We start from the raw sequence: 16,228 nt of genomic DNA, 5'->3' as shown, positions 1-16,228 counted from the left end.
GGAATTGAAAATGATGGTAATGTAGAAGAGACAGAAATAATTGCCAGTCAACCTAAGGATGTTGAAGATGAGGATCCAGAAGAAGGTATCTAGTTAATATTTTTTTTCCCTTCATAATATTTTTAACATGTCTTTATAAACAATGACAGATAAACCGAAAATAAAATTACAGGAATTTGATATGCTTGCCATGTACAAGTGTTATTTATAGTGGAGAAAAATCCAAAGAAAGAAAAAATGAAAGAAAGAAAAAAGTTCCTTTACAATGTCTGGCACAAAATAGATGGATAACAAGTAGGGCATTAATTGCAATATAAAACAATAGTAAAAACATTTCTGAATTATACACATAAACTTTTAGATTTCAATTACAAACAGCATTCAGATGTAGAAAGAAGCCTTTTAATGTTAATACTGGAAGTTTTTCACTTATACAATCACAAATACATATATCCAGTATTATAATGGTATTCCTTTTTTATTTATCGTATCTTAATTTAGCAGACTGAACTGCCAATAACTGGTATAATTACTGCTTTATATCATACACTTTTTATGACAAGTTTATTTGATTATTTCAACTTGAATGAAGTTGTTCTATGTTTACCATGTTTTCTTTCACTGACTAGGGTTTAAAATAGTTTCAAAAGGAACTTTTAACTTTTGTGGTTTGTAAAATACCAAACAATGAGTGGTTAACCTGTAGAAAACAAAAACAAAATAAAAAAGCTCTTCAAATTCTTTAAGTTATCAGTAAAAAAGATGCAATAAAGCTTCTGACATCAGCAAATAAATCACAAGTATGTTCTGCATGGAATGATCTTAATATACATAACATGCATTCACTGTTTTTGGAGTGAATGGGTTTTAGCACTCATATAAAAAATTATTTTCTTCTGGGTCATATTTTTTACAATACTCTGTAGTGTGTCTTATAGTGATAAATATTATTCATGACTCTGGAAGTTGTGGTGTCATACTCTTGCAGCAATACTTTAAGGCATGATTGTATTCATGTCCTGGGGTTGTTTTCTATGCAGTTAAACAAGCTGAATGAACTGGAAAGCATACATATGTTATAAAACCAAGTTCCCACTTCTTTCTGCCTTATTTTATCTTCACAGAATCTTTTTTTAACATTTTTTTACCTCCCTTTACTATTTAAACTATGTTTGTACAGTAAAAAATGACAGAGTAGTGAAGAATTAATTTCATTCAGATGGGTTTATGAGTATTCCCCATGTTTTGGAAATTCAGAATTACTGGAGCAGCTGGGGTAAATAAGTGTATGAACCATGAATAGTGACATAAGTGTAAAAAAGTGTATGATGTAAAAGCAGCTGCCAATAGTACATATAAAATTACATTGCTACCCTTCATAATGATTAAAGTCTAAAACAATTAGTAGAAACGGCCATAAAATGGCTTAATTTTCAGTGTAAGAATTCTGTTAATGAAGACGTGAGACAGGAAAAATATATATTAATAGGAGAAATTAAAGCCACAGTGCAACAGTAAAACCAATGCAAATAGGGAAATTGAAGAAAACTGTTTTATATATATATATATATATATATATATATATATATATATATATATATATTTTTTTTTTTTTTTTTCTCTGTAAAGTGTATTAGCTGAGTAGTTTGGATGCTTAGAACTGTTTAATGTACTGTGACTCCTCTCGCCTAGATAGCTGTGCATACTGGTTTAACGGAAAGTATAAACATCTTATCTAATTTGTTCTGTAAAATGTATTAACGGAGTAGTTTGGATGCTTAGAACTGTTTAATGAACTGTGACTCCTCTCGCCTAGCTAGCTGTGCATACTGGTTAAACGGATAGTATAAACACTTACATCTGTTTACATACTTAGTTGTTCTATTTACTGTTTTGACCTACATGCCATTGTCCTGCCAGGGTATCAGGGCATATATGCAAAACAGAAAGGTTTTATGCTCCTATATTGTTTAACTTGCCCGCCTTTTAATGAACCTGTGTACAACCGAGCATTCGTATTAACTCTCCTAGACTTTTAGAGGTGATCAATCTGTTTCTCTACTATATAACGCTTTAGATGCTGTTTCTCTACTGTATAACACTTTAGACTCTGTTATAACTGTATTTAAACACAGCGACATTGCCCAGCTTCTCTTGAAGAAGCTGTGCGCAAATGGAGCGTTCACACAAGCTCCGTTTTTGCCATAAATGTACTCGGCAATTAGCTACCCATATCTGTTGAACTTAAAAGAAGTGCCCCACACTGCTATAGTGCACCAAAGGCTGCCCAGGGCCATTTAAGGTTGAAAATTGTAAAACTGTGTAGAAACAGACGTGTATTATTCCTGCCTAGTATTTTCCAATGTGGTTTATTTTAATTACAGTGCTGTCAACAATGTTGTTTCTTGTGATACTGTGTTGCTAACTGCTATAGTACAACTCATTTTTCACTTTTCTCTTGTTCTCCAGCTTTTTCTTCCTGGCTAACCCCTTGTGTGTACAGCCTGGTGGACACCTACACCTAAAGTAATATTCTACACTCCCAGCCAATTGCTCTAGCAACTTCAGCAAACCCTGCTGCCCCCACGAAACTTCTCCCAGAATTAAAGAAAGTATGTGATATTGCTGCCAGACCTTGCATTAATATAGTCTGTATGCCCTGCTAGGTGTTCTGTCTGCTCTCTGCCAGGAAAGCCAGCAGCCAAACTCCCCTTTGTTTCCTATCCTATTCTTACCCCTCAGTGAGTTTGCACAGACTTGCTCCCTTCTCCCTTCAGTCTAACCCAGACCTGGGTTTGCCCTGGTGTACCAAAGGCAATTCTGCATTTGTCCACTAGATGGCACCCTCCCCCCACTAATACCTACTGCTACTCACTTACTCCAGCTTTCTCTGTAAACTCTTACTTTTTCTTTTCTCTCTCTCTGTTACATTCTAACACATTATACTACTACTTTCCTTTTCTCCTTCACTATTTTCACATTCCAGCCCATTCCAACCCACTAATTCCAAGTCCCCTCTTCTTACCTTCTGCCAATTAACACTTCACTGATAGGTTTCCGATCCTCTTCTGACTCCTTTGGTTCTTCCCACTCTGTTCGCCCTGCGGGCTCACTTCGCTCCCCTACCCTGCCCCCAAATCCCACCCACCCCCAGCAGCCCTAGCTTTATCCATACATTAGCCACACCCCCTCATATCATAACCCAATCACCCTCCACCACTCTGGAAACACCCATTCCTCATCCCACCTACTCTACCTCATTCACCTCTGATAGACACCACCTAGCCACATATAACTTCTTTCACCTCTACTCCCACTCCCATAACACATTCCCCCTGCAAGCCTTCACAACTCCCACATTTCTCCTGTACTTTTATCACCTCCAAATATAATTCACCAACTACTTAATAACTACACTTACCTTCACTCCAGCATGGCTCAACAACCCCCATTCTTCCCCTTCTCACTAACTCTACTTTTTACCTTAACCTACCTCTACCACCTTACACAGCCTAGTTATTCTTATCACTCCCAATCCTACCAGGTAACCAACCATCTTAGCTCCTTACTACCTCACTCTAACATCTCAATTTCCCCCATCTGTGCCCTTTAAACAACCTTCTACTTTTTCCATTTAAACTTATAACAACTCAGAAACACCCTCCACACATAACAGTTTCTAAATCCTTCAAAAGCACAATACATCCGAACCTATTCTCTAAACTGTCTTACTACTTCTCCAACCTAACCCTAACTCCCATTAGCAATTTATTATCAGAAGATATCCATCCTAACCCAGCCCCCCCCTCAATAATTAAGGTCATGTCCTTAATACTCACTGCCTTAAATTCTCAAAGTATAGTTAACAAAATCCCAAACCTCCATGCTTGGCTAAAACATCATAAACCAGACATCTTATCCATCTCAGAAACATGGTTAAAACCCCATATAAAAGACTCAGAAATACTCCCACCAAACTATTCGATCATCAGAAGAGACAGGTCTCATAAAAAAGGTGGAGGAGTAGCTCTCCTCTACTCAACCTCCCTGTCATTTACCCCCTACAACAAACCCACTCCTCAATTTAATAATGCAGAACTACTCATAACACTACTCCAAGTTAACAAACATAAACACATATGTATAGTCTCACTCTACATCCCCCCAGGAGATAATGTATCCACACTTGAAGACATCCTCTCTTGGCTTACCAACAACATTAGCAATGAAACTATAATCTTAGGTGACATGAATATTAACTGGATCTCCATTCAGTCTCCCACAAACCCACTTAACATCAACTTACATAACTTCTCACAACTAATCAACTCTATTACACACCCATCAAAAAATATCTCCACCAGCAGTATCCTAGACTGGATCTTAGTATCTCATCCCCACTATTTCTCAGACAGTGGAACCCTTCCCGATCCCCTTGGTGACCATATACCCATCTTCACTCACCGACTCCCCTTAACCCAACATCATCTCCATAACTATATTACAACACGTAATCATAAAGACTTTAATTCATCTACCTTTACTAACTCCCTAAAAACAATAAACTGGAATTGTCTAAAAACACTACCCTTAGATGATGCTGTAGCCCACTTCAACACCACATTCCTAAAACTACTAGATGTCCATGTTCCTCTAAGAACTAAAAGAATAAAAACTAAAACTGCTCCATGGCTCACCAAAAATACACTAGCTACTATGCGTAAAAGAGACAAAGTCTGGGCTAAATACCAGAAAAATAAGACCCCCCTCATCCATAATGAATATAAAACTCTTCAGGGTAAAAAAACCTATCTTCTCTGATCGACAAAAGTACTTCTTCACACTTCAAAACAACAACAAAACAAATCCTCAAAAATTCTGGAAAGGCATCACCACTCTACTTCATCCCAGTAAAACAGTCACCCCAACCCCTGACCCTAATGCCACTGATATAGACTTAGCTACTCAATTCAATTCTTTTTTCATTGAATCTATTTCCAAATTAACATCTTCTTTCTCCTACAACACACACTCCAACTCACCTCCATCTTACCCCAACTGCACTCAACACAACACTATAACCAATGCCACACTCATATCTACTAACTCTTTACCATCCTCCTCCTCTCCTACTCTCATTCCCTCCACATCTTCCCCACAACCTCTAATATACACCTGCTCTCCTACTCTCTCTCCCTCCTCATCCTTTTTGACCCCTAACACCCCCTCTCCACACTCCCCTCCATTCTCACTAAAACCTATACCCACATCTACCATACAAAAACTCCTTCAGAAACTAAAACCATGCACCAATGCTCCTGATGACATTCCTCCTTACTTTCTTAGCTTAGCTGCTGAAGCAATTGCCTACCCCATTAGCATACTAATCAACTGCTCAATTCAAGAAGATATGGTTCCCCAAATCTGGAAAAGGCCTTTATCATATCTTTACATAAAGGTGGCAATAACAACAATGTTTCCAACTTCAGCCCCATTGCTATCCTATCTCCCATCTCTAAACTCTTGGAAAGGTGCATCCAACTTCAACTCCTACCATATCTCATAGATAACAACCTACTTTTTCCTACACAACATGGATTCAGATCAAATCACAGCACTATGACAGCACTCCTCTCCTTTCTAGAAACTGTAAATAGCGCCCAAGACTCTGGCCATATTGTCTCTACCCTTCTACTTGACCTCTCTAAAGCCTTTGATACTATATCACATAGTCTGCTTCTAACCAAACTCTCCAAACTTAACCTATCTTCCTCTACTTTGAACTGGTTTTCTAGCTACCTATCTAATAGACATCAAGCAGTCAAATAGAAAAAGGCAACCTCCTCATTTCTTAACACCCGACTGGTGTCCCCCAAGGCTCCATATTAGGTCCCCTCCATTTCAATATATTTATAAATGGTTTCAACAAAGCTATCCCTCTTTCCAATATCATCCAATATGCAGATGATTTGACCATTATCTGCACTGCCTCAACTATCCCTACTCTCATAAAGCTAACTCAGGATGCTTTTTCTACCATTGAACTATGGATGAAAACAAATCACCTAGCACTCAACCCCGCTAAAACCAAATTAATGATATTCACCTCCTCTAAACTCAACTCTCTCAATACAAACTCATTCTCTATTACTAGTGAGAATAACACTCCTCTGGAACTAGTGACAGAGACCAAATTACTTGGAGTCCAAATTGATAACCAACTAAAATTCAACTCCCATCTACAACTAAATATAAAAAAAAAACATCAAAAACTAGGGATGCTCTATCGATAAAACCACTACCTTACAACTGCCACTAAAATCACTCTCTCTACTTCCTTTCTTATTCCCTCCCTTCTATATGGAGCTCCACTACTAACTAATCTATAAATCTCCCTGAAAAAACTTTCCTCCTGCTACAATAAAATTGCCAAGTTTGCTACCAACCAAAAGTCTTACACCCACCATTGCTCCTCTCTCCAACAACTAAAATGGCTAGAACTACCCCATCAGCTCACCTATACACAACTATCCCTTGCTCATAAACTTATTTTCAACCCCTCCCTCTGTCCCTCCCTCTCTTCTGTGTTTAAAATGCACATACCTGATAGAATATTAAGGCCCAACAACCAAAATCTATTAGAAGTGTACAAACCAACCCGTCCACCTGGCAAATATCTTCACTCACATGGGTTAGCTCGCCTCTGGAACTCTCTACATCCATCTATCTGTACTACCTCTAACCATTTTATGTTCAAACAATCTCTTCATTCACACCTACTTTCCCAGTGGGAATGCTCTTGCTCCCACCCTACTTAACTACACTGAACATTCTCATTTCCTCTTACTCCTGCTTACACCCTTGATTTCTCTCTCTCATTATCCATAACTCCCACTTTCCTGTTTATTACTATTGAATATGTAAGAATACTCTACACTCTACCTCTCATATGTTGAATTTTCTTTATGAAATAACTTTAGTAGAATTTTGAATTTATGTATAATCCCTTATAATCTGCCATCAGTTTTTAACACTTACATTAATTGTAATTGTTGTGCATTGCATTTGTATTTTTCTACTGTGATTTTAATAATGTTTAAGTATGTCTAATACCTACTGTAATCTATATTGTCTGGAGCTTTTCTCCCCAGGACTCCATTGAAAACGGGTTCATTTTGGCACAATGGACTATCCTGGTAAACCAACTGCAAATAAATAAATAAATAACATATATATATATATGAAGAGAATGGCTAAAGTAACATGAAATTGCTAGATCATTAAATTAAAGCTGATGATATTTAAAAATATATTTGTAAGAAGAAGGACTAAAATGTTTGAATATATCAAATTAAGAGGAAACTGCCCATGGAATTGTTCTTAAGTGACAGGTAAGTTACTGATGTTTGAACATCAGTGGAAATATAATTTCCCTATTTGTGAAAAGAGTTTAGAGATTTATATTGCTTTAGCATTGTAATACTTAATTCATTTTTATTTTTCTTTTTTAATTGCAGTTTTTTATTTTTTTTTTCAAAGAACTAGTGTTGAAATAATTTTGGTATGGCATGGGGTATACTACAGTTCCAAAATAAACCACAGTACATGGCTATTATTTGTAATATTTTTATTTTTTATTTATTTTACATTTGTTGACCAGGATAGTCCAACTGGATGCATGTCCATTTTCAGCAGAGGCCCGGGGAGAAAAGCTCCAAGGTTAATCAGATACAGCATTACATAATACCAGCATTACATATTACAAACATACTATTTACAGTGATTACATAAGTAAGCAAGTTAAACAACTTCCACAGGTTAGAGTTAACCCCGAGCGTAAATCAGGATTAAATTAAATTACACAGTAAACTGGTTAACAGATTTTTACACATTCTAGAGATAGTTAGTCAGGCTTGATACATTCACATAGCCAGTAAGTGTCAAATGTTGTTTGAGTCTAGTTTTAAACTGACCTAAGGTAGAAAGTAAGGTAATATCAGCTGGAAGAGAGTTTCAGGGTCTACTTACAGAGTTTGCAAAGACAGCGTCACCGGCTGTGTTATTAATTTTGCTAGTCTGAATTAGTAGTTTGTTAGAGAATCGAAGCAGTCTAGGATTGTTATAGGGGGTGATAATATTTTTAAGAGCAGGAGTATTGTCCAGATTATAGAGGATTGTATAGGCCATAATCAGTTGATTATACTGGATTAGGCTGGGTAGTTCAAGCACCCAAGCTTATTTAGATTGATGCAATGATGTGTCCTAAAAGTCAGCCCAGTGGCCAACCTGGCATTGTGGTTGTAGCAAATTGAGAGTTTGTTAAGGACAGTCTTGTTTAAATTCGAGAGTAGAGGGGATGCATACAGAAGGGTTGAAATAAAGTGAGAGCGAGCTATGTTCATTTTAGCTGGAGGGGTTAGGACGGCTTTTATTCTGTAAAGTGACCCTAGTTTTTTATTGATGATTTTGATAGTTTGGTTAACATGTAGGTCGAATTTTAGATTATTATCTATGATGACACCTAATAGTTTTGTAGAGGGGTCAGGGGAGATTATTGTGCCATCATTTGAATTTATGGTAAAGGTGAAAGCGGTAGACCTATGTGTTGGTGAAAATAACAGCAATTTATTTTTTTGGGGATTTAGGTTCAGATGACATCCAGAAAGCCAGTTTTCTATTGTATTAAAGGTAGCTGACCATAACTCTATTGGAGATGTGGCCAAGCAAATCAGAGTAGAGTCATCAGCATATTGGATACAGCTGACTTTTGGGATGACAGTATAAAGGTTGTTAATGAAGAAGGAGAACAGCAAGGGCCCTAGTATAGAGCCTTGTGGTACTCCAAGGGTTTTTGGTAGAAGATTAGAGAGTTTGTTCTGCCAGAGGACAGCCTGCTGTTGACCATTCAGGTAGGATTGAAACCACTGAAGGGCTCTAGTATCTAGACAGAATGTTTGCAGGGTGTGGATTAAAAGTTGGTGATCAGCCATATCGAATGCCTTGGAAAGATCCAAGAAGCGGGCTGAGGATATATAATTATTGTTGTGATTATGGTTTATGGTGTTGGTAAGGGCTAGGAGGGCTGAAGTAGCGCTGTGATGAGGACAGAAGCCATGCTGAGTGTCTGCCATAAGATAATTCTGGATTAGGCGGTGCATGAGTTGTCTATGAATACATTTTTCCATAATCTTTGCAAGTAGAGAGAGTATAGCTATTGGCCTATAATTGGAGAATTCAGTAGAACTGCCTCCTTTGTGAAGTGGGATTACATAGGACATTTTCCAGATGGTGGGAATTTTAGCTTTTACTATGGTTCGATTGATTAGTATTGAGACAAGGTAAGCAATAGCATCAGCTGATTTTTGTAGGTACTCAGCAGGGAGTTGATCAGCAAAAAGTGTAGTGGGTTTTAATTTTTTGATCAAGGTATGGATAAGTGAAGTGGTGACTGGTTGGAAGCTGAACGCGAGTAGGTTTCTAGGGGTGGTACTTTTAGGACCAGGGGAGCTAAGAGGTAGTTGGCTAGCTAGGGCTTGAATTGTCTAAGTAAAGAATTGGTTAAAACTGTCAGAAACATCTTCAGGGGTTTTATCAATAGTAGCAGCAGGGATTAGGGTTGAAGTTTGTCCAGGATGTAGTAGATTATTTAAATGTGCCCAAAACTTCTGAGGGTTATTTTGATTTACTGTCTGTAAATTACAGTAGTATATTTTGTCTTATAAAATGGATTTTTTAGTTTCGTTCCTGGATTGCCTGTATTTAATGTGATCTTGGGGGTCTTTAGAAGAATGCCATAAAGCCCATGCTTTGTTTCTAAGGGTAATTTTAAGTTTTGACTCTTTAGAAAGCCATGGCGCAGTTTTTGCCTTTGTTCTCTTTGAACGAACAGGTGCATGCAAATCAAGGATCTCAAGGAATTTATTGTTAAAGTATGCTACTGCTTTCTCTAAGGGGAGGTGTTTTAGAATAGACCAATTTCATGAGTTTAGTTCTTGTTGGAATTTGGCAGGGACAAAGTTTTTATTGTTTCTAACCTTTCTGAGTAAGGGTTGTTGGGAATTAATGACTTTGTGCTTAATTACATATGTGAGAAGGTGATCGCTTAGGCCATCAGGGAGGGTACCAGAGGTGTACAGTTGGGGGTGACTATTTATAAATACCCAGTCAGGTATGCTTTCTTTTTGGTTGGGTTTACCTATCCTGGTAGGGGTAGATATGATTTGTGTAAATGCATGAAGGTTAATATGGGTGGTTGGGGATTCTGAGGAACAGGTGCCCCAGTCTATGTTAAAGTCTTCAAGTAGTAGGGTTTCTTGGGGGTAGCGACATGATAGCCAGTGCAGGATATCTTCAAATGTAGATATATTGTTACCTGGGGGAATGTAAATACAGATGATATTAATGCATTTATTTTTATTAAGTTGCAATTTGCTGGCAAGAATTTCTGAGTTATTAATCTGAGGTGGTTGTATTACATCTATGGTGACATTCAACTCAAATTTATAGAGTACAGCTACCCCACCCCCTTCCTGGAAGCACGATCCAGCCTGTGTATGTTGTACCCAGGTGGTAACACTTCATTGTCTGTAGTGTTAGGTTTTAACCAGGTTTCAGATAAACAGAGAATCTCAGGGGAGTGGACATCCAGAAGTGCATGCAATTCATGTATCTTGTTATTAATGCTTCTAATATTGAGATGACAGGCTGGGAGAGAGTTAGTTGGCCTATTAATTGTAGGTTTATAGCTTAGATTGCAAGTAGAGGGGGTATGTGTAGCTGAAGTGGGTGGGCCAGGGTTGGGGTGAATATCACCACCAAGTATTAGGTTAAGTCTGTACTTGGTGATGAACTTCAGGAATTTGTTTATTAGTTTGTGGTAGTGTTTGGATCTAGAGCTAATGTGCCTGGGGTTGAGATGTTGATAGACTGAACAAGATGTTGGATAGGACCTGACACTGTAAGTATGGTTGAAGGTGGGAGGATTTACAGCTGGGGTGATAGTATGGCCTTTCGGGACCTGAAATCCCATGAGAAACTGGTTTTCATACAAGGTAAGGAGGTATGGTGCGAACAAGAGGGATAGTAAAGAGGAGTATATAATTATTTGTAATTCAGCTAGTGAGTTAAGGAACTGTTTTACCTGGTGATGCAACACCAGAAGATAGAGTGGTGAGGTAAAGGTACTGAAAGGGGGATGGGAGAATGCCAGATGAAAGCTAATAGGTGCTATTAAAATGTAGGTAGAAGAATGGGGGTGGAAGCAATTATCCCCACATGAAAGCAGATAGGATCTAGAAAGTAGGGGAGTGGCTATAGTACTTTAAATTTAGAGGTACTAGGGGCGGGAGGGAATTGGAGGCAGGGAGGGGAGTGAAGAGAGCCCGAGCATAGCGAGGGCAAACATAGCAGGGCTATTGCAGTTTACAAGGTTTTCTAAGGTGTCCTAAAGCTATAAGATAAGTATTATAGCTCTTAATGTAAGAGTCAGCTTACTTAAGTTACAGGGGAGGGAGGCAAACACTCAAGTAGAAAAAAGAGCCCTATGGCTGACCAAAATGGTGACCTGCTTAATTACACAGCACTGTAAGCGAAAGCTTAACAAATGCTTTTTGTGTGCAACCTACTCTGCTTAAATGCTGAGAGAAACTAATTTTGTTATGGTGACCAATTGCAGTCCTGTAGACTCTGTTTTGTAGGTAAATGTAGAGTTCAACTAGGAAAAGAGAAAAGCAGAGATTCTAGGGTAAGCATGAAGGCAACAACAGGCAGTTATTTTATAATAATACATTCAGAAAGGTTTGAGGGTGGGGGGGTAAAGTAGCACACTTCAGAATGAACTAAGATTTATAGCTAAGAAACCTAAGCAAGAGAGCAATGCAGTAAATAAACACTTGCCAAATTTTAAAGATATACCAGAAAAGCTAAATCAATTGTTCACAATTGTACAACTGGAAAATTGCCCATAAAAGCACTTCAGGTATAGCTAGCCCAAGTTATTCAGGTCATAAAAGCACCTCTTCAATGTGTGTGTGCAATTTAAACAATAAAAACACATGCAGCAAGTAGGAGCTCTGATTATACACTTTCTCTAGGTACAGGTTCAGTTTAAACACAAATATTATCACAGAAATTCAGTAAAGTCACTAGCTACTTATAGAGCCTCTACAAAAAAATACAGCAGTCTGTGCAGAAAGAGAATTTAGCAGCAGGACATTCAGTTACACAAAAAACAGTAAAAGATCCATACAATGAAGAAACTTACACTAAGTCGCACCAGGTCAGCCAAGGGGGGAAGAGAGAGGGAAATCCTAAGCACCTAGATTTGAAAATGATGCCTGTACTGAATTGTAGCAGTTTAACCTGTTTGAGGAAAGAGGGGGGTGGGGGAAAAGAGAAGGCAGTAGGAGTGGTTACAGGGAATACCCTGATTGACTCAAGACACCACACCAGAGGTAAGTTGAATGTAAGGGCCTAAACTCTGCACTCAGCACTTTAACGTTATTTGCACTCAGCACTGTAATTTCACTTATGTTTAGCAGGAAAGACAGACCAACAGTATACAATTTTGGGAATTTTTACAAGGGTTACTTGTTCAAATTTCAGGCTATTGCAGTTTACAAGTTGTCCTAAGGTGTCCTAACTTAGGTTACAGGGGAAGGAGGCAAACACTCAAGTAGAAAAAAGAACCCTATGGCTGACCAAAATGGTGACCTGCTTAATTACACAGTACTGTAAGTGAAAGCTTAACAAATGCTTTTTGTGTGCAACCTACTCTGCTTAAATGCTGAGAGAAACTGATTTTGTTATGGTGACCAATTGCAGTCCTGTAGACTCCGTTTTGTAGGTAAATGTAGAGTTCAAACTAAGTCACACCAGGTCAGCCAAGGGGTGAAGAGAAAGGGAAATCCTAAGCACCTAGATTTGAAAATGATGCCTGCACTGAATAGTAGCAGTTTCAACTAGCAGTATTAAGATATAGAGAGAAAGAAGGATTCAATATAAAATGATGATTCCATGATATGAGTAATTGGTACATAGACTTAACGATGAGTTATAGTTTTGGAATAAAATTAGACATAGCGTTTCAGAGACAAATTGTTGATGTTGGATCAGTTCCACTGAAAAGCGCCTTCATTTTTGGATTTTGTCTAGTGTTTATTTTACAGCTGCATGTTGAGAGTTTTTAAGATCATTGTTTTATAAATTTTACACTGGCAGTGGATCCTTTTTGCAGAATTTGTTATGAGATTAATTTTATCTTATGCATAGTTAGGCTTAGTATGAGATTTTTTTTTTTTTTTTGGTGATAATGTGGAATGTATAGACTCAATACATGGTAAAAAAATATTTATCTGGGTAACAAACAATCTGACATTCTAAAAAAGATACAGGAATGGATTGCATGCCTTTTTCACAGGAAAATGGGTAAATAAAGATCTTGGATGCAGCAAAAACCTTAATCTGAACTAATTCTTGTTACATAGGCTGAAACGTAAGTAGCAGCTTTTGACGTGAATTCCTGAGATTCTTCTTTTCTGAGTGAGGAAATTTGTTAAAAATGCCAGAATATTCCTCCTTTGGTGTTGAATTTTTTTTATTATTAATATGCTTTCCTTTGGAGAAATTATTTACAATGCATAAGCTTTAGAGAAACATCAATAGACTCATGTCTGAAATGTGGTACTGAAATTAAGATCCATTCATAAAGTCTTGCAATGCATTTCCTACTTATTAATTTAAGTTATTTTATGCTCCTTTTCTTTCTTTAATATAAATATAATTACAGGAAGTGCAAATGATGGTAATGAAGCACAGACAGAAATAAGTGACAATGAACCTAAGGTTGTTGAAGATGAGAATCCAGAAGAAGGTATCTACTTAATAAATGTTTTTTCTTTTCATAATATTTCTAACATGTCTTTATAAACAATGACAGATAAACTGAAAATACAATTACAGGGATTTGATATGTTTGCCATGTACAAGTGTTATTTATAGTGGAGAAGAATCCAAAAAAAGAAAGAATGAAAGAAAGAAAAAAGTTCCTTTACAATGTCTGGCACAAAATAGATGGATAATGAGTAGGGCATTAATTGCAATATAAAACAATAGTACAAACATTTCTGAATTATACACATAAAATTTTAGATTTCAATTACAAACAGCATTCAGGTGTAGAAGGAAGCATTTTAATGTTAATACTGGAAGTTTTATCACCTATTCAATCACAAATACAGATGTCCAGTTTTATAATGGTATTCCTATTTCATTTATCATTTCTTAATTACGCAGACTGAACTGCCAATAACTGGTATAATTACTGCTTTATATCATACACTTTTTATGACAAGTTTATTTGATTATTTCAACTTGAATGAAGTTTTTCTATGTTTACCATGTTTTCCTTTACTGACTAGTGTTTAAAATAGTTTCAAAATGAACGTTTAACTTTTGTGGTTTGTCCACATCATTTAGGGACTCGACTATGGCTCCTAGTTTGCAGTCGTCTACGAGCTTCATTAGCCAGAGGCCTTCTGTGTTAGCATGTACTTCAGAGAAGTGGATACCAAACAGGAGAGGTCCCAGGACTGAACCCTGTGGTACTCCACATGTCATTGGTTTGAAGTTAGATTTGGAACCTGCAACTTTTACAGTGTGGGTTCTGTCAGAGAGCCAGTTGGCAACCCATCTTGTGATGTAGGGATTTATACCTAGTTTAGTGAGTCTAGCTGTATTTCCAGAATGGGGGATGGTGTTGAAAGCCTTGGTGAAGTCAAGATCGGCTGTGTGAACCACCTTACCCTCGTCTACGGCATTGCTGACTGCCTCAAAGATGTTCAGGAGGCATGATTTGCCTTTCACAAACCAGAACTGGGTGGGGTCCAGAGTTTGGAGTTTACTAGTGTCTTTGTTTATGAGTTCCATGATGGTATGTTCCTTGGCTTTGCAGACCAAGCTCATCAGGCTAATAGTGCGATAGTTCTTGGGATCAGTTGTGGCTCTCCCTTTGTGGAGTGGGATAACTGTTGCTGTGCACCATTCAGTGGGGACAAAGCTTGATTTGAGGCTATGATTGAACATGGTGCTTAAATAGGGAGCCAGTTCTTTCTGAAGTTCAAGTAAAACGCAGCCTGGTATGTTGACCATTCCCATGGATGCTGTGTTTTTAGCTTTAGAGAGTGCAACTTTTACCTGCATAGTTGTGATTACAGGGACTCTGCATTCTTCCTGTATAGATATGGGCCCTTTAGGAGGTGAGAGGGGGGTACAGTTAGCACTGAATCTATCTGCCAGGATGTTGGCAATATCAGTTGGTTCTGTAATTTTCATGCCATTGTGCTGTAACTCAGAGCAGATCTGGGTGTTACCATTGAGATTCTTGCCATAGCTATAGAATGCTTTGTGGTTGTCCTTAGCATCAGTGGTGATTTTGTTTTTGTAGCTAGCTTTGGAAGATCTTATAAGGGATCTTGACTTCTTACTGAGGCTGACCAGGGAGCTCCTGCACTCATGGGATTTTACTCTCTTTTGCAACAGTTTCTTCCTTCTGTTGTAGAGTTTGTTTATGGCAGAGGACCACCAGATTGCCTTCCTTTTTTGGAGAATAGCATCTTGGTTCTGTTTGGGATAGCATGATCCATGGACTCATGTAAGTGTTTATAGAGTGCATTTATGTAGGATTTGGCAGTTATAACTGTATTGTCCATCTGTATGGATGTCATGAAGTTCGCCACTTCTGTCTTAAGAAGCATAAAGTTGGCTTTGGAGACATTTTTTACTGTGGTTTCCTTAATGGTTGATGGGGGCGGGATGTAGATATCTAGGGTGATTAGCTTATGGTCAGATTGGACCAACGAGGAGTAGGTTATAACTAGGTCTAGGATATTGTTGCCCCTGGTGGGGGTGTGGATAAGTTGATCCAGGGCATTGGAATTTATGAATTCCAGAAAGCGTTGAGCAAAGGAGTTGGTACATGAGTAGTTTTCCCAGTTAATGGTGGGGTAGTTGAAATCTCCCATTATTAGGGTTATTTGGTTTAACCCTAATATTTTCCAGTACATCAATAAAAGAGGAGTGGGAATCCTGGGTCATGGTGGGGGATCTGTAACAAGCTATAATTTGGATTGCAGTTTTGCCCAGAGTTAATTGCACTTGGATAACCTCAGCTGCATTATGCTGAGCAACTAGCCTGGAGGTGTGGATATCCTTAATGAATATGGATGCACCT

At 37.9% G+C, this 16,228-nt stretch overlaps 1 protein-coding gene across 9 annotated transcripts in view; it reads left to right on the top strand.

Moving 5' to 3' along the window:
• Nucleotides 1-16,228, top strand: part of LOC122798462 (uncharacterized protein DDB_G0290685-like) — a 416,297-nt gene that overhangs the window by 253,798 nt on the left and 146,271 nt on the right. For 8 of the 9 annotated variants that reach the window (XM_044067407.1, XM_044067410.1, XM_044067408.1 and 5 more), the window contains 2 exons: nucleotides 2-85; nucleotides 13,787-13,870. In XM_044067407.1, the coding sequence (XP_043923342.1) occupies nucleotides 2-85; nucleotides 13,787-13,870 (168 nt within the window). The remainder of the gene's footprint in view (nucleotide 1; nucleotides 86-13,786; nucleotides 13,871-16,228) is intronic. The other variant, XM_044067405.1, reaches the window with a different exon arrangement.

Source organism: Protopterus annectens, chromosome 3.part1 (genome assembly GCF_019279795.1).
Source record: "Protopterus annectens isolate FY-2018-M chromosome 3.part1, PAN1.0, whole genome shotgun sequence".
NCBI lineage: Eukaryota > Metazoa > Chordata > Ceratodontiformes > Protopteridae > Protopterus > Protopterus annectens.
This window is presented reverse-complemented; position numbering and strand designations above follow the sequence as displayed.